Here is a 27,900-nt window from a genome sequence, read left to right as displayed (position 1 = left end):
AGGAGGTTAAATGGTATTAAATGATGCAGACTTGGCTTAAAGATGAACTAGACAGGCACTGTTGTGTGTGGCTAAATGTTGCCTGGATGGGCTGGAAAAATACTAGTATCGACATCTGTGTTTGCAAAAGGATGTGGAAGTTTCAGAGCTTTAATTTTATCCATCCAAGAAAACAAAATCCCAGGTATCTGTATGTGTGTTTTCCTGTTTTAGACACATGTGAATAAAGAATGGTGCATGCATGCTTTGTAAACTGTAAGATCTTCCTTAAAATAAGGCCATATAAGTGATGTAATTTATTTTGTGTTCAGGTGACTCTATGTCCTTTTTGCATCCCACTTCTATGACTTAGAGCTTTGAACTTTGGATATTCTTTGTATTTCTGGCAGAGGAGAAGATTAATTGGAATAGAGTGGTACAAAAGAGATGCCAAGTTAGCTATACATCCAAAATAGTATACTACAGAAATGTTCCACTTCGAGGCAGATCTCAGGGAAAATGAACAGCATTGGGTAGAGATGATTGGTTTGCTCTTGTGGTTGTTTCTAACTGTTCACATAATTGTGTTTTTAAGAGATGCCCAAGATTTTTTCCCTAGTGTCGTTACTTTTAAGCTTCTGGTTATTTACTATCAAGAAAAAGACCATATCAAATAAACTTAATGTTTTGCTCAGATGAAAAATTGCACCCTTAAAGTCTCGCCTCCATCTTGTATGTGCTTCATCATATGCACTCTTTTGAATTGAGTTTTCATCATATGTGTCAGTATTTTTCACATTTTCCTAAAGGAAAATATTTCCATGGGGTTTTTTGTTTTCCCCCTTGTCTTAATTAAATTTTCCGTGTTCACCCTTTGCTAAATGAAACAAAGCTTGTTTGTGTTTCATTTTTCACAGTTCTTATTAGGATTGGTGGCAGTGTTTTGTTTTGTTTTGCTTCCTTGCTTTAAGTCAGGAGAAGAATTTTATTTATTTATTTTGACAAGATACCATGAGAAACAATCTTTCATGTTAAAATGTTGGTGTTTCTCATCTTACACTCAAAAGCTAATCCAGGGGAGAAAAAAAAAAGTCTTTTAAGATGGTTCATTTGAATCTGTGCACTCTACCCACCTGGTGGTTATATAGTGAACTGTTACTTTAAAGAGTAGTTTAAACACCAGCCATGTTTGGGGCAGGCTGCTCTCGCAAAGAGAGCAGTACATATAACAGGAGTCTACTGTGTGTGAGATAAGGGGAAAATTCAGCTCACTGACTAGAGGTTTTAATGTGCGAACTCTAGGGAAATAATATATTGACTGTTCCGTGGTGCGCAAGAAAATTGAAGAACCCTTTGCAGACGGAGTGCTTTGCAAAGGATTCTATCTGTTTCTCTTAAAACAAAATCTGTGGCAAGATGTTTGAAATCAGCAGGACGCTTAATGCTGCTTTGTTAAATAATGAGGTAATATTTTGTCACTTTTTTCTGGGCAGCATCTGTTTTTTTTTTTTTCATTCCCCCCTTATTTTTTTTTTCCTATGTGTATGAAGGATTCTTCTTTCATTTCTTCCTGGAAGTCAAGGAAATACAATTCATGCTTCCATTTCTGTTCCTTCCTTTCTGTGCTTTTGGAGAATCTGGTTGTCTTTTTTTATTTGCAGTTTCAACCGGCTGCTGTTTCCTAGCCCATTGTGCCACGTAAGGCTTCTCCAGTGCGCGGAGTAGGTAGTTATTAACGCTGAATTGGCTTCTGGTACAGTCCATCTGGACTCTGTGTGGGAAAGCTGGCTGCCGGCGACTGATGCTGAGATATCTGCAACCTTTGGGATGTGTGCATGGTGGCGAGGGGCTGACTGATATGAGATTACTCCTTTTAAGGGAAATTGTTATTAATGAGTCAAGAAACTGCTCATTTATGGTAAGAGGAATGCAGCAGCGCTGGCAGCCCCACAGCTCTGGGATAGCATTTTTAGTTTGCCTTAGCTGCTTGAGTGATACAAGTTTCTTTCTGTGGTGGTGGAGGATGGTGGCGGAGGAAAAAAAAAATCATGCATGACTGGGAGACTCGCCTGCCTCAATCTTGAGATAATATATTGAGAATCTGTTGCTTTACAAATGTCACACCACTGATGTAGCGGTCAGCCCCTCACTCTGAAAGATGAATGGTACTATTGGAAATGCGATAATAAGGTTGACTTTTCCCAACAATAGGATTCTGCCTTTGTCTTTAGAGAAAAGGCCTCTGAGGACATTTGTGCATTTGTTTGAGGATTCCGTTGAAAGACTTTACAGTGGAGATTTTTGGGAGAAGTGATCAATATACAAAGTGCACAGATTTTTCAGCCTAGCAAAACCAGCTAATTGTTTAATACTGTAAACATACACTTACTGTTTCAGAAAAATGATCAGAATGTCTTTTGATATATTCAATGTTAACTTATAGTGTGCTGAGTTTAGTATGGATGGGAGAAAAAGGCTTTTAACAATTTCATCTTTTATAACACCCAGAGAAATACTAAGTAAATATTTTGTTCCAAGTGAGCTGTTTTTATTTATATATTTGTCGTCATTGTGTTAATATTTACTTTTCACAATACCATGATATCAGTGAGATCACACTCAGAGTTTCTGTTGTTGATTTGGGGCATATGCACCTATCCTATGTATATATGTTAAACCATTTAGAACACTTAACCTGTGAGTTCATCCTTAGTACACTGTTTAATAGTGTAATACCTTCCTGACTCATGGGACTCTATACATTTGCTAAAAAAATTGTTTTAAAAGTTTACTTAATTCTGTATTGTTCTACTCAAAGAAATTATATGTTTTACATTTTAACTTTTATACTTCATGTATTTCCATTTCTAATAGCTAAGTTTATTTATATTCAAGTTTGATAGTTCATGCAGTATACCTAAAACGTTATATTTTTTTATTAACACATGTATTTTTAAATGTATGTATATATGCATATGCTTGTATACATTTATTTATATGTATTCATGAAATAGTAGTATGAAGAGATTAATTTTAATCTTTAAAAATGTAAAGGTTATTTTCTAATGATTTTTCTACAAACTCATTTATTCTTAGACTTTGAATCCCAGAAGGATAGCATATTTTTCTGCCTCTATTTGTACTCTGCCTAATCCTGTTTTGCTCTCAACTCCAGCCAAAGATTAAAGTTTATGTTGAATTATGTTTTGATATTTGCTGCTTTTGTGTATTTATTGAGAAGCAAAATGATTAAATTACGAGTTAAACAGTGATAACTTTTTGCATAAGTGTTAAGCAATATAAACTACTTTAAAAACAGAAATCAAAACAAAAATATGCACTTTAAAAGTTGAATAGTATAGAGGTTATGAAATGTGTAAAGTAGTCAGACAAATTATATACATCACCACACACTTGCGAAGTGTCTCTTTGCAAATCTTTATAAAGACCAAAGATAAAAAGACATCCTTTGAAGGATAGGTGCCAAATCACTTGTTCAGTTAAGCAAGATGAGCACTCTGCACAGGTTATAAAATGAGGCTGTTGTCAAAAGCATGTTTTACTTCTCTCTGCAGCAGTAGAGGAAGCAAGGGCATAATGCGTTTTAGTGGATTTTTAAAAATTCAGATCATGCCCCTATCCAAGTTGAGAAATAAATTCATTTAAATAAATCATTCATCATTCTCTGTTTTGAAAAGCTCAGACTGAAGCCATAAAGGTAGAGGCTGACAGCTGCCCTCCTCCTCCCCCCAGATTTTTTTCCTTTATTGTTTATTAGGAAATAGTTTTCTGAGGCAAACTTGTATGACCCCAGTTTATGGAGCAAGCCGAATCCTGAACTCCCTTGCTTTTGAAATGTTGGCCATGTTAGCAGCAGCAGGAGAATTGGTTTTTAAAAAATCAGCAATATTGGGAAATAATAAAGTTAAAATGTAGATGTATTAGCACATTAAAGTGCTTTTGTTGTATCTTTAAGCCTAGAGGCAGATCATTAAATATGCATTTCGCTAGAAAGCAACTGTCGAGAAAGATAAGGTGGTTGAAAATATTCTACTGCTGCAAAAGCTCTCCATCAGGGGGTGGGATAGTGCAGCCCTCAGGACAGGCAAAAGGGAGGACACTCCCACTGTTAGGGTTTTTAAGCCTGCAGTGACCTGCAGTTGTTACAGTACTTTTGAGCTAGGAGGAGGGGAAAGGTAAAAATACAAGTATAGCTGTTGTTGCTTCAGCCGGGCCTTAATTACCAGACACAAGAAGCAGTTCAGAAATCTGGTCTCTGTTGTTGTAGAGGTCACCAAATCATTAACATCGTCAATCTGGCAGTAGCTAATTTAAATAGCACCTGATGTTGCAACGCCTTCCTGCGTTTCCCCAGCCAATCAGATCCTGGCTTCGGCTGACAGATGGTCCCATAAATGGATGTAAAAAGGGGAAGCTTCGAGCCAATTTCAGCAAGGCTCTGTTCAGTTGTTCTTATCTACATCCTAGAATCGGGGGTTTCAGCTCACTGCTCCTTTTCTTTCTTTTTTTTTTTTTTTTTCCTCTCTCTCCTACCCCCGCCCACCTACCCAAATAATTGATTTACTTTACGATCATCCACACTGTGTTTTGTGGATCTTTAAATATATATATATATAACAATAGTAGTTATTTTAAAAATATATTCTGAAATCTTTGCAAATTTTAAGAGAAGAGTCGAAGCTCTGCGAGACCCAATATTTGCCAATAAGAATGGTTATGGTAGGTATGACTAGATTTATAATATGCTGTTTGTGTTGCTGGAGGGAAGAAAAGCATCCACACCTTGACCAATCTTATGCTTGCACAAGAGTTTTAGTTCTCTGCTGCTGTTTGGTTCCTACATTTACTATGTCTTTTGTGTAGCGAGTGCGGGTAGGTCCTTTTATTGAAAAGCAGTGGGGAGATAGATTGTCATTTTTAACAGGTCGTTGTCAGTTTTCCCTTCAACATAAAGGTGTGGGGGTGGGGGGTGAGCTGAAATAATTGCTGATTTGTTGAATGAGGTTGTATTACTTGAGACCATAATGGCAAAAGAAGGGTTTTCTTTTTGTACAGGAGAGGGGATTTGTCTAGTTGCCTGGGTTTTGTGGGGCTGGGGGTGGATGCAGCAGGGTTAGGAATCTCTCCATTTCTGTGCTGGAAATTTAAACCTTGAGAGACAGCTCCTGGATACCGAACATTGAGATGGGCAGTTCTGTTTCGAGGGACTGCGCAGTCAAAACAGCAAAGAGAGTGATTTATTTGGGCTTCAGTAAATGCTGCATCTTGTATTTCAAAGAGTTTCCTGTCATGACCTCATAAAAAAGAGGAGGCGGCTTGTATGTGTAGCGGTGCCTGGCGTGTTGAGTTGTTGCTTCCTTCTCTGGGCAGCAGCTCTGTAAGAAGGAATGTCAGCTTTTACATAACGTTCCTTTCCGCTTTTGACACACTGTGTGAGGGTCCATCTTCTTCTGATCACAGATGGAGTGGAATGGCTTGAAGATGGTAAGTGAAAAGAGAAAGGGAGCTTGAGGGTCCAGCCGTGTGTTTGTGTGTATGTGTGTGTGTGTGTGTGTGTGTGTGTAAGCATGGTGGACTGTGCATTGTAAATCACTGTGCTGATCATTTGTGTGTGTGTGTGTGTGTGTTTATTAGTATTTTTCTTTTCTGAAAAGCAGAATTTACCTTCAAATATAATGGCACTGCATGCACACTAGGCACACATACTACCCCTTCTATCGAACACACATTTTAGCCAAGCTAGGTTGGTGTCTTTTTTGACAATCACAATGTCACCGTCACTGTTGGCTGGCGTGTCCAATGCCTCTGTGAGCCTTCAACAGAATTATATGACTATTAAAGTTAAAGGCACGTTTCTTTTTCAGTCTCATGCTAGGAGTGATGGGGAAGGCTAGGAATGAGGGGTGGAGGAGGTAGGATTTAGTACCAGCAGATGCAATTGTGAAACAGGACTTTGAGATGTGGTCGGGGAAGTGGAAAACCTTTCTGCCGAAGTAGTAAATCTATTTTTAGCATCATCTTTTTCTGAAAAAAGAAGCAGGGAAACTCCTTGAGTGCTGCTTCTGTCGCCTGATGTTGACCCCGAAGATATGGCACAAAATGGCACAATCGGATGCCACGAGTGCCCACTTTGACTTTGAATTTTCACCAGGCTTCAGAGCTGGGTATGGGGGGAGGCTGTAAATTCATATCCATCTCACTTATTTTTCGCTAGAAAAGCCTGGGGAGGACTTTTTGCTCTGCATAGATGTTATAACAAAGCTATGGTCTTTTTCCCATTCTTAGAGGATTGCCTTTGTCTGGCTGCTTGTTTTGATGGGTGTAAAACAAATAAGATTAGACCGAGCAGCCCAACTGAAAGCGATAGCTGGGAGGAAAACCCAATGAAAGGTTGCCGGGGAAACGAACAGAGGAGAAGCTGAGTAGGGAGCAGGTGGCTATCATGAGAACACACTGCAAACAGTGTAAAAAAGGGGGGTGGGGGGACAAGACCTCGATTATCTTTGCTGTTCTTTGTGGCTGGCCCAACTTTAATTATTCTTTATAAATAGGTGTTAATTACGTTTCTAACTCTGGTTTACAGTGATTTTTAGAAATCTATTTTTAAGCATCTGTTCTGTCTTCCCTGGTTTTTTTTGTTTTGTTTTGTTTTGTTTTGTTTTGTTTAAAAAACAGAGAAGAGGGGGAAGGGAGGGTAAGGATCTTGCTTTTTTCCCGTTCTTTCCCCCTTTTCCCTGCTGTGAAATTGTACGTGCAAAAAATCGCAAGGAATCCTGTGAGGCCATTTGAAAAAAATGTAAATTATATTGAATGAAGTTGACGGAAGCATAATAGTGAACTCCCACAGCTGATAGGTTCTGAAATGATTTCTTAGAAATTTCCAGCAAATATTCATAGGAAAAATATTGGTAGAACAGACTTATTCCAAGCAATGATTTTTGTGTTAGGTGATACTGGTGCTTTTATTAAATCATGTTAATACTGTAGTTCTGGGGAGTTCATTGTGTCTCTCATTTTATATCCCAAGTAAAAATTAGTTTTAAAAATAGCAAATGAAAAGCAGTATCCTAACCTTTTGCTTCCCTTTCCTCCCCATGCCTCCAGCCATCAGATCCTTCAGGCTGTACCTCACAACCACTGCCTTCCATTTAGTATTTGGTACTGGTTCTGGTCTTGACATTAACTGAGTGAAAAAGCTGATTGCGTGTGTGTGTGTGTGTGTATGTGTGTGTTTGAATGTGTGGGATCCATGTGTGCCCTGAGTGATAGGCGTTTCTGGCTTTTCTGAGTGTGTTTTACTAGTAGTCTCTTTTCCCATGATGGTGGGTACCAGGACTGAAAGATATAGGACTTGGGTGAATAGGAGGTAGTGTAAAAACAATTGACCGTGATCTGGGTTTTTTTGTTTTTGTTTTTAGTTTTTGATTTTTTAATGAGTGACAAAAGAGATACATTATCCAACAGCTAATTTTAAGTTCAAAAAAAGAGATATTAAAAACACTGAAATACATTAGAAGGTTAGGAAATATAACTGGATTTATTGAAAGTACTCTTAAATTTTACTCTCTCCATTGCAAATTAACACATACATACACATTCACACCCCAAACCCATTTTTTTTCTTTTAGATGCTGCTTCTTGTTTTGTGTTTTTACAAGGATACTTAAAATTTTTGTTTTGGTTTATGAGATAAAAATAAATGAACATATTTTGGTCAGACATTTGAACTTTGCTCTCAGATAAGTGCATAAACGCTATGTTGTCATTAAAAATAGGATTTTTTTTTTGTTATCCTTAACATATTCTTTTTGTATTTTCTGAGAATTTTGGGGCAATTTTTAGTTAGAAGAAAATAATTTCCATACTAACTGTCATTCTTGGCTCGGGTTGTAAAAAAGACACGTGGTTCTGCTGCTGACCTTTCTCGCTTCTTTGTCTTAAAAATATTAATGTCTACTACCTGCATGTGGAGATGTGCACAAGGCTGGAGTGTACATTTATCAAGAAGTGAAAATCTGACTGGAAATATTTGTGTAACAAGCATTTGACTACATGGCAGTTTAATGAACACAATGTCTGTATATCTCATAGTAATATAATGGCTAAATCACTTAATATTTGAATTTTTGAATCATTGGTTTGCAAGATTATTTTAAGATCTCGCGAAAAAAAAAAAAAAAGCCAAATAAACAACTTAACCATTCATTTGTAATCTCAGTCCCATTCATTCCTAAGTGCTGTTCATTCAAGTCATACTCCTGGCCAGATAAGATGGGTTTGCTTTTGTCGATGATTTTTGCCAAGGCTTAAAACTTTTTTCTCTCCCTGTAGCCCTTCCTAGGCCCTTTGAATATTAGAGGTTTGTTATGAGGATGGCCAGAATGTCCTGAGATAGTAACAACAGAGTATTTTTAAAAAAGAGAGAAAAAAAGAAAATGAACTATACATTTGTATTTTAGCTCAAAACTCAGTCTTGAAATAGAATTTGACACATGTCAGACTTTAGATAATTTAAAGGTAGGCTATATATTGGGGATAGTCTATTTGAAATCTCAAATCTAGAAATCATTGCATGAATGGTGCTTTGTGTGTGTATGTTCAATATCTCTAAAAGGATTTGTGGGTGAATTGAGGTGTTTTTCTCAAGTTAGAGTTACTGTGAACAATGAAGGGGTTTCCTCAAGGCAAGTCCTTTTATTTGGTTTGATTTCCTCCCTTTTCACTTATCTTCTTATTGAGGGGTGGATTCTCTTCTTAAGTGTAGACCAAATAATGTTCCTTCTAAGAAGAAATATACTGCTTCACTTAGCCCTTGGCATCTTAATGCCTTATTCTAATTTTTTTAAGAAAGTGAAACAAATTACCTTTGTGTACCACAAAAAAGGAATAGAGGTCTTGACAGAGGTCATTGTACATGGATAGAAGTGCTTTGGGCTTGACAAATTTCTTCATCAGTTCCAATGATCTGTGGCCACCAGACACTTAATTTCTATGCCGGGACATTTAAGATATATATTTGTTGGTGAGCTGGCCAGCGGATGCTACAAACAGGAGTATGTGCAGGCAAATGCTGCAATGCAGTATTTTTTCCCAATGTCATTGGAAGTTTTGGGGGTAAAAAGGGACATGACCAATCTCAAGTTTTTATCTTACTATTTTCCACTTGAGAGTGCATGTTGTAAAGAATTGCTAAGTTTCTCTTTTGAAAGTAAAGTCAACCTTTTATTGCTCACTATGCATCCCTCCATGCATTTGATGGATATGTGGAAAGCATGTGGCATGTGTGTGGAAAAAATAGAGGGAGAAAGACCCTATGTATCAGTGTATTGCTGGATTCTTGGGCCTGTCTTAGGTTTTCCTTATTTGGTATTACCAAATGTGCATACACATTTACATTTAAGTATATGTGCAACTATAAACGGAAAGAAAATCAAACTGAGCTTCTTCCTATAAGTGGTTGCTTCTGTTCATGAGCTCCAAGAATTTTCCTATTCAAAAAATCCCAAACTTCAAATTTTAATCAAAAAAGATATATCCAGGCCTTACAGACCTATTAGTAACCAAACACCTTTTATCAAGTGCCACTTGAGAAACTATAAACATACAAACTTAGGACAGTATTTGTGAGCTAAGGGCTGCCCTTTCAATCAGGGGTTGGGTTCAAATTAAAATATGTGTCTATCTATAGAGAGGGAGGGGGGAAGATTGTTTTCTTTGAAGGCATTTGAATCTAGTCGCCATTGGTAAAAGTAAGGAGGAAGTAAAGTGATCATGTTAACATCCTGTACTTTGGTGTGTGTGTGTGTGTGTGTGTGTGTGTGTCTGTGTTTTAGGAACATTCTTGCATTTTTGAAATAGCATATTTTAAGCATAGTATTTTTATAGGTCAGTGACTTTCTAAGGTTGAAAGAACGGTGACCTGTGGGTGGGCAGAAGTTATCATAAGCAGTAATTGTCTTAAACCAGCTATTTAGCAATGAAAATGAAAAATAAAAGGGTTGGAGGACAAGAGTTGAAAGAGGCACCAACATGTGGAGCTGTGCCTTTCCAGTATAGGAGATGAGTGATAGATTTGAACTAGTGCAGTGCGGGATGCCTGATAATTTCTCAGAACCTTGACTTTGCAGGTTCATTACTTCCTTGCTTGCTTGTTCACACCTTTAATTGTATCCAGTTTGGGATGCTGGTTGGGGGCAGGCAAGACAAGCCATTTTGTTTGTTGTTTACTTCATTAAGTATTCAAGTGGTGTGTTCACAATAGCTTTGGATCATCAGTGTTAGAAATCAAGCACTTTTGAAATGAAATTGTTACAAAAGAGCAAAACATACAAAAGCAGTCAGCCAGCTAGCTTGCTTTGGATGTTCACATCTACTCTGCTTAATCATAATATTTATGTTGTTCTTTGTACATTCATTAACAAATAATTTATGTGATATCAGTGCTCCTAATAGGCTGGTAACTTAATATGTCTATTTATCTATCTTTTACTCCCTACCCTACTCTTGAGGTTCTTCCTTTACCTAGACCATTTTAGGACTGACCATTTTTGCTTTAGGGAGGCTTGTTATTCAGATCTTTGTTGTAGAGATAATCCCCGACCCACAAAGGATACCCCTCTACAAGGATCAAGAAATGCTGAGAGCCATAAAGGAATTCTTAAATAAATTTTGAATGAGAAAGCAGTAAAAGAAAAAAAAATTGAAGAATAAGGTCAGTGTAATCGTTGTGCTTGCATTTTTGTGTTTTGTCTCTGGAAAGCTTTATTTTTAACCACAAAAGTAAAATGCAAAACTAGCATATGTGACTATTTAATGGAAAAAATTATATGTCATAGGTTCATCTGAAAATAACTTTCCTTGTACTTCAAGTTTGAAAGATAACATTGAAACTCAATCTTAATTTTTAAATTTTTCCTTGTAAACTAAAAAAATTTAATTCATAATTTTTTATGGGAAGTTTAGTTCTTTTTTTCAGGATATAGGAAGCAGAGAAACAATCCCAGCCAAGATGGTAAATGCTAAGAAATAAACCCCATCATGCAGTTTCCTCAGTCTGCACTGTGGTGGCCTTGAATCCTCTCCTGCTTCTGTGAATCAGTTACGGTCTACTTTTGTCTACTCTCTTATAACAACTAGCCCTTGAAGTCGTCTTGCCAACAACCTTTTTTTTTTTTTTTTTTTTTTTTTTTTGGACAGGCAGAGTGGACAGTGAGAGAGAGACAAACAGAGAGAAAGGTCTTCCTTTTGCCGTTGGTTCACCCCTCCAATGGCTGCCGCAGCCAGCGCATCGCGCTGATCCGAAGGCAGGAGCCAGGTGCTTTTCCTGGCCTCCCATGCGGGTGCAGGGCCCAAGGACTTGGGCCATCCTCCACTGCACTCCCGGGCCATAGCAGAGAGCTGGCCTGGAAGAGGGGAGAATAGCTATCATTTGTGGTAGGGTGAAGATGCATTTTTTGAGGACTTAATATGTTCATTTCTTTGGAACATGGACTTGAAGGTCACTATTCTTTTTTTCTTTTGACACTGATTAAAAGATGTCATTAGAGGATAAGTCCTTGTCATTTAGGATAGTTAAGATAAGGGATTTTGAGGTTGAACATTTCACAGTGAGGTTTGTGTCAAATTATGATCTGTTGGGACATTCAAGGAGGCATGGAGAGATGTTTATTTGTATTCATATGAATCTAAGCATGATTTCAAAAGGTAGAAATAAAAAAACCTTCTGGACATTTAAGGGTTCTGTTTGTCCAGATGTTCAATCTCAGGAAAAAGTAAAGTTGACAGAGTTGGAAGGAACTTGTCTTTCAGTCAACTGAACATGGAGCTTGGCTGGAACTTGTTAATTTTACAGAAAATAGGAACACTTTGCTTCTTACAGAAAAAAAAAAATGACTCTTTGAATACCTTTCCTCATTTTCCCTCCAGAAGCACCTGGGCAGATGTTGACCTTCTTGGCATGCCCATGTGCAAATTGGCATTTTGATAGTGGAGGAGAAATCACAGTTTCTTGTCATACGCATCTAGCTACCATGTACTTGGAGTGGAGGGAAGTGTAGATTGATGGCTGTGACCTCCAGTGTGTCATGGGATATGCCAATAATGTCTTCTCAAGAATTCTGTATTTTCCTATGCTTCCAGTCTAAACCTTTTAAAGTTTTGCTTTCTAATTTGTACAATAAAAATAATAACAACCTTAGTTGAACTTTTTTTTTAGTGTCCCCTTTGAAGATGCAGCAGTAGTAAATATGGCTCTAATGATAAACTTTAGCTCTAAGTGCTATTTAAAAGTCTGGAGTGGAAAGGCTGAGAATTTGCAGTCTTTACTAATGAAACTTTCATTAGGAAAGTGCTCACTTAAAATGGAATAAACGACTAAGTCTCTGCAATTTGCGATTTTGACCAGCTTTGACTCATCCTTTCTTATGTTACTGTTTGTAATACAGCCAACCACACATCTAAAATTCTGGATATTGTACATGTCTTCAACATTAATTATCTCTGTTGATGCACTGGGTACAGACAGTACAATTCCCACAAGTCCAGATTCTTACTGTAACACCAAAACAAAAGTGATACTTATGAATAATATCGGGAAAGTTGTCCTCATAGTAACTGTTCCCCAAAGGAAGTTTTACATAAATGTGCATTTATTATTCAGTATATTAAAAGGGAATCCTTAGCTTTTACTTTTTAATTTGGGCTAAAATATGTAAATTGGTTTTATTTTGGAGTTGCTCTGTTTTAGGTTTCTTTGGGGGAGAATAACTTTCTATATTGATTATATTTTAATCACTTTTACAGTGGAAAAGTTTCCAATACTGAAATCAACCAGGTTACTGTGATTAGGACCCAGAGGGGCAGTGTGCAGATGAGATTAAAAACATGTTATATTGATTTGTACACATGCAGGAAAAACAGATTTGTTTCTACCGGATACCACTCTTTCTGTGTCTTTGTTGGCAGGGCCAGCTCAGAAGCTTCAGTGCCACGAATTTACCTCTGGCCCCAGGGGACTTCAAGTGTTCCTGTAGCCTCTGAGGAGACTTCTTTAGCTTAACAATCTCTCTAGTACAAAGGACCTCAGAGTCAGGTAGAGGTGAGCCAAAATCCTGACTTACCCTAATTTATAATTGAGTGTTCTTAGATGAGGAACTTCAACTTTCAGAACCTCAATTTCTTTATCTTGAAGATGGGAGTCAGATGAGAAAAGTGTTTGAAGTCATCAGTCATAGATGCATCCTGAAAACTGAATGTGCTTAGACAATGTTAGGTACCATACAGTCTGTCAGTCTTTCTGTCCGTTGGCAAAGGTCCTTCCCCAGGAAGAGACCAGTCTGCCTATGGCAGATGTCCTGGGAAGTGACATTGCATGCAACTCTCATAGTCTCCATCCTCTCCTGAGCACTCGGGGGGTGGGCGATAATGGTGAGACACAGTGGCTTTCCAACACAGACAAGACCTCACCATTTCTCTGGAATTGTGTGGCTGTTATTAACTTTTTTTTTCTTTTTTGCATCCTTATAAGGTATTGCAAAGTACACCCATGATCTCCTTTACAGTTAAAATTAACTTGGAATTTATTTATCAAGAGAAAATAGATGAATGTAAAATTAATTTTAACCAGTGCTTTTTTTAAATTTCTTGAAATAGCCTGGTAGGTAATTTAGAAGTCACTGAGAAAGAATAAGAGAAGGGTTGTGCTTAATTGATAGTTTTTTGACTTTTGCCAAGAAACCAACTTACTTTGAATCTATCTTGCCACTTCACCACATTAGCTTTTCTTCTATATCCCTTTGTTTTCCTCGTAGGCTGAATTTTGAAGTTCTGTTTCTCAAGGAGTGGTGAAGAGGTTGAGGCAAAAAGTGGCTTAATGAGATTTTTCTAACTTGCCATCAGTTTTACTTCCTCTGCTTAGTGAGGCAGGATGATGGATGACTTTGGCAGTGCAAACAGCTCTAGAAGTGATCAGATTGACTGAAGAGGTATACGGGATGTGAGCAGAATGCTGGCCTTCAATTTAGTACCCTCCTATTTGAAGGGGGAAAAAAAGAAGGAAAAACCACTGCAAAGACCCTGACATAGTTGTTGATTACATACATTTGAAATGAGGAAGCAGGGGGTGTCAGGCCAAACCTAAATTTGTGCCCTTTTTCCAAGACTCTCAAGGGGGAAATAAAAAGCGTGATAAATAGATTGACGAATTATTCTAAATTGAGACCTATTGCTTTACCTTTAAGAATGGAGAAATAGGCTGGCGCCACAGCTCAATAGGCTAATCCTCTACCTAGCGGCGCCAGCACACCAGATTCTAGTCCCGGTCGGGGCACCGGATTCTGTCCTGGTTGCCCCTCTTCCAGTCCAGCTCTCTGCTATGGCCCGGGAGTGCAGTGGAGGATGGCCCAAGTCCTTGGGCCCTGCACCCGCATGGGAGGCCAGGAAAAGCACCTGGCTCCTGCCTTCGGATCAGCGCGATGCGCCGGCTGCGGCGGCCATTGGAGGGTGAACCAACGGCAAAAGGAAGACCTTTCTCTCTGTTTGTCTCTCTCTCACTGTCCACTCTGCCTGTCCAAAAAAAAAAAGAATGGAGAAATAAAAAGAATTTATTCCTGAAGGGGTTCAAGACTTAAACTGAAAACACAATCTTAGAACATCGTTTACTGTCACAGATTTTGAATTTCACTTCATATACAGTCATGGAAAGGATGTGAGTGGGAGTTACTTCTTTTCTTCAATTTAATCCTTAGAGGAAGTAGGTGTTCAGCCTAGCAGGTACAACATCTGCATCCCACATTAGAGTGCCTGGGTTCATCTCTCAGCTCCAGCTCTTGACTCTAGTTTCCCACCACTGCGGAACCTGAGAGGTGGTGGTGATGGCTCAAGTAGTTGGACTCCTATCACCCACAGGGGCTACCTGGATTATGTTTCCAGCTTCTGGCTCTAGCCCCCGCCCAGTCTGGGCCATTGTGGACATTTGGACAGTAAACCAGTGGATAGGAGCTCGCTCACTCGCTCTCTCTCTCTGCCTCTAAATAAATGAATAACTCACCTATGGGAAAGGGTTGTAAGTTAATCTGATCCCATGACTGCTGTTTTCCAGGCCCTGTACTTTCATTTCTTTAAAAAAAAAAAAAAAGCAAACAACTTTTATTATGAAATAGATAACAGGACTTTTCTCTTTCCACATGAGTCTATGTATTTCAAAGCTTCACCAAAAATCATAAAAGGTTTTGCAGGTTTATGTGTGTAGGTTTTGTGTGTGGTGTACAAGCTCTTAGAAGGTATTTTCTTAGTTTTAGACTATGCTTATATGGGAAGAAATATATTTATAAAAAGGGAGAAGGCTACATTTTGGAGAAAGGAAAGTATAGGAGATACTTCTCTAGATTTTAGACTAGAAAAATCCAATTCTATTAATGAAGGGCCAAAAGGAGATAATTGGGTGAGTGATTTGAGCAGGCAAATGGGCAAAATAAGAAGCAGATGTATATTCTTAGGATTGTGTTGCTAGGTAGGTGTTTATATTTTTAAAAAATTGGAACTTCATCTATATTTAAGACAGTACTTGAATCTTGAATTTATATTTCTGGCTTAAGATTTGCCACAAGAAGGAAAAACTTCAAGTTTAGAAGAGCTTTACTAAGAACTCTTAAAAAGATCTCTAGTTAGTGAATTTTGGAGACATGGGTTGGTGTAATCTTGACAGTACACTTCCTGAGGTATACTTCAGGTTCTGTCAGTTTTCCTAGAACAGAGGAGCAGTTTACATTCTAGAACTTTGATTGTTCTAACAGATTTGTGACCATAGAGATCATATCTCATATTCACTTAGCCTTATATAATATTTGCTCTATGTTGTCAGTTTGATCTTGTTAATGTAACTAAGACAGGTACTGTTAACCGCTTTTTTCAAAAATAAAACTCAACTGCTTGCTTCAGGTTAAATATTTAACAATATGAAAAGTCTTCACTCCAGAGTATCTGGGAATATGTCCAGGTTGGCCAAAGTTCGCCTGTCTTGGGTAAAGGAACAAAAGGTAATTCCCTTTCTAGATCTAAATTTTCCATGCAGTTTCAGGAAATGTATATTGTATGTTTGTTGTATAGGAAGCACAATCTAGTTGCCTCCTAGAATGTCATGTTATTTAATAGATATTATAATATGTATTAAAATATGAGTATCAATAAGGATAATGACAAACAAAATGTAGGCAGTGTTTTGGCAGAGATGGTACAATATACAGAAGAGGGAGATACTTGTTAGAAGAAGAAGACAAGGCTTTATGGAGGAAATACCTTTTGAGTTGAGCCAGGAAGCTGGATTAGCAGAAGAATTATAAGCAAGGTGGATTCAACATAGAAGGAATAGTATTAATGAAGGCATAGAGATGGGAACTTAACAAGGCTTGTTTAAGGAATTGTAAGTAGCTTGGTGTGAATGCAATATAGGCTGTGTAAAGGTAAAGCTAGAGAGACAGTTGTAAAAGTTATGGTTTAGGAAGGTTCAGTATTTTAACTTGGTTTCTACTTTGGATTAGTAGCTATGAAATGTTTTAGATCAAGGACTGTTGTTTCCTGGTTGTTTCTCAGGGGCTAGACCTCTCTTTTTATTAAGTGACAATATCTCAGAAGTAAAAGCATCCTAAAGACTTTTCTAAATTAAATATCAGTTACTTAGAGAGCTAAGAATTGGCATTAGAGCATTCTTCTGAACATACTGTGATGTTACGATGATGACAATCATTGGTGAAGTCACATTGAGGACTACTTTTAGGGTTACTTGTCAGAAAGCACTAGAATGAAAGATACCAACTTTTATTCAGATGGTAAAGAAATGTGCCATTAGAAGAGTACACTGTGTGCTCTAGCCAACAGTTACCAGTGCTCATTCTGTAGAGTAAATGATGGTCAAAGAGAAGGTGGTAGTGGGTGCGGAATTAGCTTATTTCCCCCTATATTAAAAAATACCCGCTTTAGGGCCCAGCACTGGTGTAGCATGTAAAGCTGCCGCTTGCGATGCCAGTATCCCGTATGTGCGCTGGTTTGACTCCTGGCTGCTCCACTTCCAATCCAGCTCTCTGCTATGTCCTGGGAAAGCAGTAGAAAATTGGCCAAGTTCTTGGGCCCCTGAACCCACGTGGGAGACCTGGAAAAAGCTCCAGGTTCCTGGCTTCCAACTGGCCCAGCACCAGCCACTGTGGCTGTTTGGGGAGTGAACCAATGGATGGAAGACCTGTTTCTCTCGCTGCCTCTGCCTCTGTAACTCTGCCTTTCAAATAAATAAATAAATAATATATAAAATACCCACTTTAGATTTACAAGTATGTGTACTAAGTCACTTAACTTTTCTGATTTTGGTATTTTTAAAAATTATTTGTTTTCATTTTATTTGGAAGGCAGAGAGGCAGAGAGAGATCTAGCTGCTGATTCACTCCATAAATACCTGTAACAGCCTTGGCTGGGCCAGACCAAAGCCAGGAGCCAGCAATGCCATCCTGGTCTCCCACATGGGCGGCAGGAGCCCATGTACTTAAGCCATCTTCACTGACTTCCTGGGCATATTAGGAAGCTCAATTAGAAGTGAAGCAGCCAGGAATTGAACCAGCACTTTGATATGTGATGCAGGCATCCCAAGCAGTGACTTGACCACAACACTCTGACCTCTAAGTTAGGTCTTATCTGATGACCTTCAGTTAGCATTGGAGGGCAAAGATTGTGTCAAATGCCTTCTTATTTCAGTGTCTGGTACATAGTGAATACTCAGTATGCATTTATTGCGTTGATTTATCATAATCATAATATCATAATTTGGCTTTTATGGGGGGTGGGGGTTGTTTTTTAAGTTTCCTTAACTTCAGAGTTAGAAAACTTGTGAATCTTAGATCTGTCATTGACTTTTGGGAGTCCATTTAGCCCAAGTCACCTATACTTTCTGAGATTCAGTTTCTTTTTTTTTTTAAGATTTATTTTTCATTTATTTGAAAGAGTTACAGAGAGATGTAGAGACAGAGAGAGAGGTCTTCCATCTGCTGGTTCACTCCCCAGATGGCCGCAACAGCCAGAGCTGCGCTGATCCGAAGCCAAGAGCTTCCTTCGGGTCTCCCATGTGCATGCAGAGTCCCACGGACTTGGACCATCTTCTGCTTTCCCAGGCCATAGCAGAGAGCTGGATTGGAAGAGGAGCAGCCAGGACTAAAACTAGCACCCAAATGGGATGCCAGTGCTTCAGGCCAGGGTTTTAACCTGTTACACCACAGTGCCAGCCCCTGAGATTCGGTTTCTTAATGTAAAATAGAATTAATAAAACTTCAGAGCTTAATCACAGGCTCAGTTGAACTGTATCTTTAATACATGTTAGTGAACAGAATAGCAATATTAGGTTGTGGTTTTGCTTATAGTTGTTTTATTGGGTCTGAACCAGCATTTAAAAAACATTAAAACAATGCAATGATAGAATGGACTGAAACAGAAAAGAAAATATCGTTGAATGGTACTTACCTTAAAGTAAGTATTTTTATTTCATGAATCTTCTGTTTCAGTTACCTTTCGTTCTAAGTTGTGATTTGAAGCTGCTGCGTTCAAAATATCTTACTTTTTTCTTTTTTTTCACTTGTTGGTTCATGACCAGAAAAGTTTGAGAATCACTGTTCTTGCTGACAGTCAACTCTATATTAGCCAAAAGAAAAATAACAGGCTATTATCCTCCAAAGCATTAAAGAAAGGATAAGTTCTGATTGTTTTAGATTTAATATGAAGCATTATATTCTGTATCTTTGGAAACTAACGAATGTGTGCATGGTACATGTTGTCCTATTAACCAAAATATGTATTAACCAGGAAACCTCATTCCTTGGCCATGCCACCTAACTGAATCTTCAAAATAATAATAATAGTGACTAATGGGGGTGACCTAGAGGTAGAATTAGAAATGAGATTTTCTTTCAGTTTTTGAGCTCTTACTCAAAACTGAGTCAGGCACTGTATCTTACAAACAATATCCTTTTTAATCCTTACAACACCCTTAAAAGTTAAATGTTAATTTTCCTATTTTACAGATGAGCTAACATGTTTTGAGAGATAAACTTATACAGCAAGTAAATGGTTTGGCTAGACCTTGTTTTGAACCCAGATCTGTCTGATTCCAGAGCAACATTTGAAAGATTTGTTCAGTTCCATGAAAATGTATTAAAATGACAATAATGTGTTAGTACTGTACTCCTTTACAAAGATAAGTGGCTCAGTCAGTTCTCCCTTGAGGATTTACTTGCTACTCTTGGGGTCTTAGTCTGCAGGTGGATACCGAGTTGATTTAATCACAACAGGAGCTAGGACATGTGCAGATAATTTTGTGCTATGTATTTTACTTTGAAAGTACTAAGAAAAGTATTTTCTACACAGTAGGAATTTAATAAAGATTTATTGAATTGAGAAAATGAGAAAAGTATTGGAGAATCTTTGGGCTAAAGAATCACATACAGGGGCCATCGCTGTGGCATTGTTGGCTAAGCCTCTGCCTGTAGTGCAATGCCAATTCAATTTCCTGCTGCTCCATTTCCCATCCAGCTCTTGCTTATGGCCTGGGAAAGCAATAGAGGATGGCCCAAGTACTTGGGCCCCTGTACCCACGTGGGAGACCTGGAAGTTCCTGGCTTTCTGGCCATTTGTGGAGTGAACCAGCAGATGGACGATGTTTCTCTCTGCCTCTCCCTCTCTCTATCTGTAACTCTACCTCTTAAATAAAGTGTAAAAAAGGAACAGTTTTTACTATGTCTACTCACATGGATGTCCTTATCTGCCATGTGGGCAGACCGATCTATCCTAAAGCCATTCTGCTTTTTTTGGAGCTCTTAAAACTGGCAGCAGATAAAATCCAATAAGAGCTTGAGAACTCAGATTATAAACTTTAAGTTTTGTTCGACCTGAGAGAACATTTTCCATCTTAGTATGAAAGAGAATCCTATGACAGAGACATTCCAAGAATGATAAATGGAGGTTGTACTTCCTTAGCATCTGAAATAATGATAATGATTGTTATTATTTTTACTGTTTCACTTACTGGCCTTATAACCTCAGGCAAATCACTTCACGTTTCTTAGTCCAGCTTCTACATTTGTAAAGCAGTTAATACTTCTCAGGTTGTTAAGATTAAATAGGTCCATTTGGTAAATACTTACAAAGACTTACCATTTGGTGGTCTCTGAATATGTAATAGTAAAATAGACATAGCCCTGCTGCCCTCAAGGAGTTTAAGGTTTTTGAAAGTGCTATGAGAAGGGGATTCAGACTCCTACCATCTGCAAAGGCCACTGCTGAGACAATACAACACACTCTGGTCGCCCTTGCGGCATGCATATTATTGTCATGTATGCCTCTCATTTGCATCATCAGAATTTCCAGATTATTGAAGGCAAGGGTATTGCGATAATAACATTTTTACCTCCACCTCTCCCTGGGTTCCAGCCTTGCCTGTTGGCCCAATGTTACCTTATACCATGGTTGCTCAATGAGTCCAAAACCCAGTTCAGCAGAATTTTACCAAGTTGTTAAAGGTGTTGTGCTGAGGAAGGAAGAGTAACATTTGCTGAACAGAGCTGAATTTAAAACTACATTAGGGCCGGCGCCGCGGCTCAATAGGCTAATCCTCCACCTAGCGGCGCCGGCACACTGGGTTCTAGTCCCGGTCGGGGCACCGGATTCTGTCCTGGTTGCCCCTCTTCCAGGCCAGCTCTCTGCTGTGGCCAGGGAGTGCAGTGGAGGATGGCCCAAGTGCTAGGGCCCTGCACTCCATGGGAGACCAGGAGAAGCACTTGGCTCCTGCCTTTGGATCAGCGCTGTGCGCCGGCCGCAGCACGCCAGCCGTGGTGGCCATTGGAGGGTGAACCAATGGCAAAAGGAAGACCTTTCTCTCTCTCTCTCTCTCTCTCACTGTCCACTCTGCCTGTAAAAAAAAAAAAAAAAAAAAAAAAAAAAAAAAAAAAAAAACACTACATTAAAGCATGAGGTGGTGATATATACTAATGTTAAAAATGCCCGTGACCTATTCAGACAGAAAATTCATCAACAAGCCTAGAAAAATAATATATTCTTTCTTTGCACTTTTGTTTGTATTTCATGGAGAAGCAGTGTATCTGCTACAGGCAAATGATATCTCAGAGATGACTGCTTAATTGATTTATCTTAGGACCAAATCCATTTGCCTTCCTGAGGCCCAGGTCACCCTCTGTACCTGAGCTCTGCTTTCCTGCAGCTTCTGTTCACGCTCCGCTCTGAACTGTACCACACAGGTCCTTACCCATGCTCAGACAAATTCTTCAGTCTCCAACATTCTTCTGCTTTTCTTCACCTGGCTTCATGAGACAAGTTTGAGGCCAGTCTCATCCAGAAAGGCTCCCCTAACTTACTCTGGATTGGAGCCTCCTCTGTTAGCACTGCCAGGGCCTTCCATCATTGGTATTCCACACTGCATAATCAATTGTTGATTTCTCTTTGTTTCCCCACTGTCTTGGCAATCAGAAATGGCTGTATCTCTGGGCCTCACAACTAGTAGCTGCTGCAGTAATTGTTAATACTATGATTGAATATAGGTTAGGTAGTTCACGGAATGTTCTCAGTGGGTACCTTTTGGCCTCTGACTTGAGTATTGGACTCAAAACCCTCTTGTCGTGAAGACTGGTTTTGACAGTGAATATTTCTTAGCAATCATAGTTCTCTGAGCTGAAGATCTTCAGTATCTCTATTTACATGAAACTTTTCCTGATCACCATGAGTCACCTATAATTCCTCAGTAATTCTTTCTTCTAGACTCCTTTATGTCACTTGCTGTCTGTACCACACAGTTGGCAATGATACATCACAATAGTAGTGACACTTTAATAGTGTATATTTCAGGCTTTGCAAAAAGACTTTTACTTAAGTTAAGTCATTGGATCTCACATGAGCACCAGGTAGCTTAAATAACTTGTGCAAAGTTGCATGACTACAAAGTTAAGGCTTGGAATTCAAAGCCTAGTTTATTTGCTTCCAAAGCTTGTGTTCTATCTCCCATCTTCTATTTTGTTTTATCTCTCATTTTTTATTTTGTTTTATCTTCCATTTTGTATTACTGCTTACAGGATAGGACTGGTCAGAGACATTTAACATAGTGGCTATTAATAGAGCCTTTTTTTAAAAGATTTATTTATTGGGGCCGGCACTGTGGTGTAGCAGGTAAAGCTGCCACCTGCAGTGCCGGCATCCCATGTGGGGGCCAATTCGAGTCCCGGCTGGCTGACTTTCGATCCAGCTCTCTGTTATGGCCTGGGAAAGCAGTAAAAGATGGCCTGAGTCCTTGGGCCCCTGTACCCAAGTGGGAGACCTGGAAGAAGCTCCTGGTTCCTGGCTTCAGATCGGTGCAGCTCGAGTCATTGCAGCCATGTGGGGAGTGAATCAGCGGATTTATTTATTTACTTGAAAGGTAGAGTTACAGACAGAGAGAGGCAGAGACAGAGAGAAAGGTCATCCATCCACTGGTTCACTCCTCAAATGGCCCCAATGGCTGGAGCTAGGCAGACCGCTTTCATTCCCTATACTTTACCTTTTTTTTTTTTTTTTTTTTTTTTTGACAGGCAGAGTGGACAGTGAGAGAGAGAGAGAGAGAGAAAGGTCTTCCTTTTGCTGTTGGTTCACCCTCCAATGGCCACCATGGCTGGCGCGCTGTGGCCGGCGCACAGCGCTGATCCGAAGGCAGGAGCCAGGTGCTTCTCCTGGTATCCCATGGGGTGCAGGGCCCAAGCACTTGGGCCATCCTCCACTGCCTCCCCTGGCCACAGCAGAGAGCTGGCCTGGAAGAGGGGCAACCAGGAAAGAATCCAGTGCCCCAACCGGGACTAGAACCCGGTGTGCCAGCGCCGCTAGGTGGAGGATTAGCCTATTGAGCCACGGCGCCGGCCAACTTTACCTTTTTTTTAATATTTATTTTTTGCTTATTTGAAAGGCAGAGCTACAGAGAGTACACACACACACACACACACACACAGAGGGGGTGTGGAGAAAGAGGTCTTCCATCCACTGGTTCACTTCCCAAATGGCTGCAACAACAGGAGGTGATCCTATTCTGAAACCAGGAGCCAGGAGCTTCTTCTGGGTTATCTATGAAGGTGCAGGGGTCCAAGGACCTTGGGCCATCTTCTACAGCTTTTCCAGGCCATAGCAGAGAGCTGGATGGGAAGTGGAGCACCAGGACTCGAACCGGCAACCATATGGGATGCAGGCACTGAAGGCAGCAGCTTTACCCTCTATGCCCCAGCGCCAGCCCAATTCCCTATACTTTAAACTTCCTCATCTGTAAGCCAGGATTACTAGGATTTAGTGAACCAATGCAGAAACATTCTTGGAAGCTGGAATTAAAAGATAATTGTTTTGGTACAAAGAATTTTTGAAATCCATATATTCTAGAAGTCTTCAAAACAGTTCATAAAAAATGCCTTTAATGAAAAAACTATGCCTGTCTTTAAAAAAAATTATACCTAAGTAAACTTATATTTTCCCATGAATCTTTTGAAATGCTTGAAGGACTTAAAATAATACTTAGCATATAAAGTGATAATGGTCATCATCATTATTATCATACAATATTCATTTGTGTCCCATTTTTCAAATATTTTTTGAGTGCTCACTATATGCTAGAGATGTCCTAGATGGTGAAGATAACAGCAGTGACTAAGACAAGTACCTATCCTTGTGCTTTTGTTTTAGAGGCAGAAGACAGATAACAGATTAAATAAGTAGATGTTAGTAAATACCATATATTATGTGAGATTTTATAATTTCACATAGTGAAATGCTGTTTAAAAAATAAGAGCTAGTGGTTAGAGAGTGACACTGATCAGTAGTTGTTTGTGGACTCGTGGTGAGGTCACAATATCTGGCTTCTACTTGGTGAGCTGCTGCAGCCAACGCCGTCTTCAAGAGGATGAGATTCATTATGTCCAGCTTCAGATCCTGGGGTGACAGGCTTGCCTGAACGTCACTCAGTGCAAGGTAGTCAGCCCTGGCATGTAACTGGAAAGTCAATGATTAAGTTGAGATGTATTGGGACCATCACTGCTTTGCCTGTACCACGTAAAGCTGCCACCTGTAGCACTGGCATCCCAAATAAGTTCCCAGCTGCTCTGCTGCAGATCCAGCTGCCTGCTAATGCACCTGGGAAAGCAGCAGAAGATAGCCCAAGTGCTTGGCCCCTGTACCCACATACCCACGTGGGAGACCCAAAAGAAGCTCCTGGCTCCTGGCTGGCTCATCCCCAGACATTGTGGCCATTTGGGGAGTGAACCAGCCAATAGAAGATCCTCTCTCTCTCTCTGTCTCTGTCTCTCTTTCTCTCTCTTCTTTTTCTCTCTGCCTCTGTCTCTCTGCCTTTCAAACAAATAAATCATCTTTTTTAAAAATCCTGAATTTTTTTTAAAGTTGAGGTAAATGGGCCTGAGGAAAACCCAACACAGAAAACTAATAAACAGGCCAGAGGTCCCAGCCTATCAGGAAGAGGTTCTACTCTATTTCCCATGACATGGGATAACTGTCCCCAGAAGGTCAGAAGCAAGGCTAGACAATTCAGCCAAGGACAGAGTCAGCCAAGACATCTCATCAGATAAGCTTGGAAGAGCTCCTAATGGCTCCTTGAGGGAGTCTGAACCTAGAAAATACAGTAGGAGTCGGTACTGTGGTGTAGTAAGTTAAGCCTCCAGTACCAGTTTGAGACCCAGCTGCTCCACTTTTTTTTTTCTTGAAGATTTATTTATTTATTTATTTATTTGAAAGGCAGTGTTACAGAGAGGCAGAGAAAGAGAGAGAGAGAGAGAGAGAGAGGTCTTCCATCCCCTGGCTCACTCCCCAGATGGCCACAACGGTTGGAGCTCCACCGATCCGAAGTCAAAGTCAGGAGCTTCTTCCAAGTCTCCCACACTGGGGCAGGGACCCAAGGACTTGAGCCGTCTTCCACTGCTTTCCCAAACACACTAGCAGAGAGCTGGATTGGAAGTGGAGCAGCCGGGACTTAAACTGGTGCCCATATGGGATACTGACACTGCAAGTGGTAACTTTACCCACTACACCACAGCGCTGGCACCTGCTCCACTTCTGATCCAGCTCTCCTTTGGCCTGGCAGAGCCTCAGTCATTGTGGCCATTTGGGGAGTGAGCCAGCAGATAGAAGATCCCTCTATCTCTCTTTCTATCTCTCTTCCTGTCTCTCCTCCTGTCTTTGTTAATAAAAATTTCAAGTAAATAAAAAATAAATCTTTTTTAAAAAATGCAGTAGTCGTTGACATTAAGGTGAAACTCTTCCTTTCTATAAGGCTATTCTACTGATTTAGAGCATCAACTGTAAATCTAAGAAATAGTTTTGGTCCTTCCCAACTTACTTATCTTTATAAAGTCACTAACTTGTCTGAGCCTCAGTTTTCTGTAAAATGGGGCTAGTAATACCTTGCTCATAGGCTTGTTTAGATGATTAATTCAATTAACACATGAAAAGGGCCTGATTCAGATTCTTTCACATAGTAGGCATTTTATAAAGAAGGATTTTACAACTAGTCATCCTAGGGTGTACATTTTAGATGTTGGTCATTTATTTCAGGGTTCACAGGGAGAGAAGCTTTAGACTGACACTAAAGAACTATTTTCCATTCCATGACTTGCAGAAAAGAGAGAAAATAATCTCAAACCTGAGGCTATATTGTCTCAGAAAGGGTTGCAGATGCTAGAGGAAAACAAGATTGGATTTGCTCCAAATTAGTATGATAGAGACTAGAACAGCCAGTCTCTCTCTCAAAGCTATGTTGGCTCCATCCTGCTAGGGTCACAGGACCTTAAAGGCCTGTGGCTCTCTGAAGAAAAACACTTGGTTAAAAGGGCTTTGAAATCTGAAATCCTGAGCTTTATAAGTTTTATCATTCACTTATGAATTCAAGGGAAGGATGAAGGATGATTTGACTATTTTCATAAAACAAAAATATTCAAGGAAAGACCCTAATCCAACTGGAATTTGTGAATAAAACTACTTGATGTCCCCTGGAAAGCACTAGTTCTAGAAGAGTATAGAAATAAACCTATAAATATGTATTTGTAATCTTTTCTTTCCATTGTGTATACTATTCCACAAAATTAAAATAAAATTTAAAGATTAAAGACATAGAGCAAGAGAGCATAAGAGAAAAAATAGTTTATTCTCATCTCAAATCTCGTTTGTTTTCATCAACAGGGTGTAGACTCAAAATTACTTTAAAAACAAACTGAAATTCTCCATCAAACACATGTAAGAATGGAAGATGGAAGAATAATTTTTCAAGCATTTAGCAGCATATTTTTTGTGCACAGCATGGATGAAGCCACAAATATTTTTCTCCTGTTGTAGAGAGTAGCTTGTTAATATTATGATTCTCCTAGAGTTTATTTGACCCCTTGGCCAATAGTTCTCATTTGTTTTGATATTGATGCTTGATCTCATCTAAGATAAACAGAACAGGAAGAGTGAAGAAAAGGCTGAAGAAAAAGATTTTAAATATATACAACCATATATTCCTCGAATATACAACCACACATTCCTCTGAAGGGCTTTCTCAGCATGCCATAGAACCTGGTGTGTAGGGAAAAAAGAGATTGCCACCTATGTCCCCATGTTCTCTCCCTGTAAACTCTCCAGGCACCCTAGGTGCCTAGGTCTACCTGCAATCACTGATCCATTCAGCAGGTGTGTTGGTTGAATTATTTTTGTGTGCTGCACTCTGGGAGCAAAGAAGTCAACAACAATTGAAGCCCTACTCTTAAGGAGCTTCAAGGGTGATGCAGTGTAGAGTGTTGTGTACCAAGACAGAAGAGGGAAAGGAGGTGCCTTCAGCCATGTGGTTCCTAGAAGACAGCTCTAGGAGGTTTTATAAAATGGCAGTGTTATATAGATGGAAGTGGGAGTAGCATTTTAGTGGGCACACTTGCAAAGACGTGGAAGGGACATCTAGCAGAAGATGTTCAATTATGGCAGCTGCCTTGCTGCATTTTGGAACTTTATCTGTTTACGGATCTGTTTATTAACCTCCCAGGACTAAATTCCTAGAGAGCAAGGATCAAGTGCCATAGAACTTGGAATAATAATACATTTAATCTTTGCTACATTCCCATGAACCCAGTTAACATAACCCTATCAATATGCTCCAAGTTACACTGAAGGAAACAGACACGGAAACTAAGTTGCTCAAGGCTACATAGCTAAACAGGAATTTGAAACTAGGCTATCGGACTCTAGTGCCTGTGTGTTTTAACTACTTTTCTGTATAGCAGATATTTAATGAATGTTTGAATTGACTTTAATTGAATGGTTGTAGAATAATTACATGATTACTTAATCATTAATTTAAAAGGTATAGGGGTAGGCTTTTGACATAATAGTAAGATGCCACTTGGGATGCCAACATTCTGGATCAGAATACCTAGGTTCTAGCCCAGCTCTGCTTGTGATTCCAGCTTCCTGATAATGTGCAGCCTAGGAGGCAGCCAGTGATCATTCAAATAAGTGGGTTCCTGCTATGCACATGGGAGACCTGGATTGAGTTCTTAGCTCCTGGTTTTGACCTGGCCCAGCTCTGGCTGTTGCAGGCATTTGGAGACTGAATCAGCAGATAGGAATTTGCTCTTGTGTGCGTGCTCTCTCTCTCTCTCTCTCTCTCTCTTTTTCTTTCTCTTTCTCTTTCTCTTTCTCTTTCTCTTTCTCTTTCTCTTTCTCTTTCTCTTTCTCTTTCTCTTTCTCTGTGTGTGTGTGCTTCCTTGCTTTTCAAATAAATAAAAAATAAGAGAAATAACATGCCAGGTATGCTCAGGCTTGATAGTTGTTGCAGCAAATTTTAAGAGCCACCATTGGCTTTTGCTTTGGCTTTGA

General features: G+C 39.4%; 1 protein-coding gene across 8 annotated transcripts in view; it reads left to right on the top strand.

The window, feature by feature from the left end:
• The window catches only part of ELAVL4 (ELAV like RNA binding protein 4), a 169,427-nt gene that overhangs the window by 61,912 nt on the left and 79,615 nt on the right, over positions 1-27,900 (top strand). Inside the window, exon 1 of one of the 8 annotated variants that reach the window (XM_089300718.1) lies at positions 1,261-1,443. The exons of 1 other annotated variant lie outside the window; for it this stretch is intronic. In XM_089300718.1, coding sequence (XP_089156844.1) covers positions 1,396-1,443 — 48 coding nt within the window. In that variant the 5' untranslated portion in view covers positions 1,261-1,395. Of the gene's footprint in view, positions 1-1,260; positions 1,444-4,445; positions 4,720-5,161; positions 5,485-27,900 lie in introns of those variants that run through there. 6 more of the 8 variants (XM_089300721.1, XM_089300720.1, XM_002715104.6 and 3 more) reach the window with 6 other exon arrangements.

The sequence above is a fragment of the Oryctolagus cuniculus genome, chromosome 7, assembly GCF_051225735.1.
Source record: "Oryctolagus cuniculus isolate XC-2025 breed Fujian yellow rabbit chromosome 7, ASM5122573v1, whole genome shotgun sequence".
Lineage (NCBI taxonomy): Eukaryota > Metazoa > Chordata > Mammalia > Lagomorpha > Leporidae > Oryctolagus > Oryctolagus cuniculus.
Note: the sequence above shows the minus strand (reverse complement) of the source record. Positions and strands in the feature narration are given on the sequence as shown.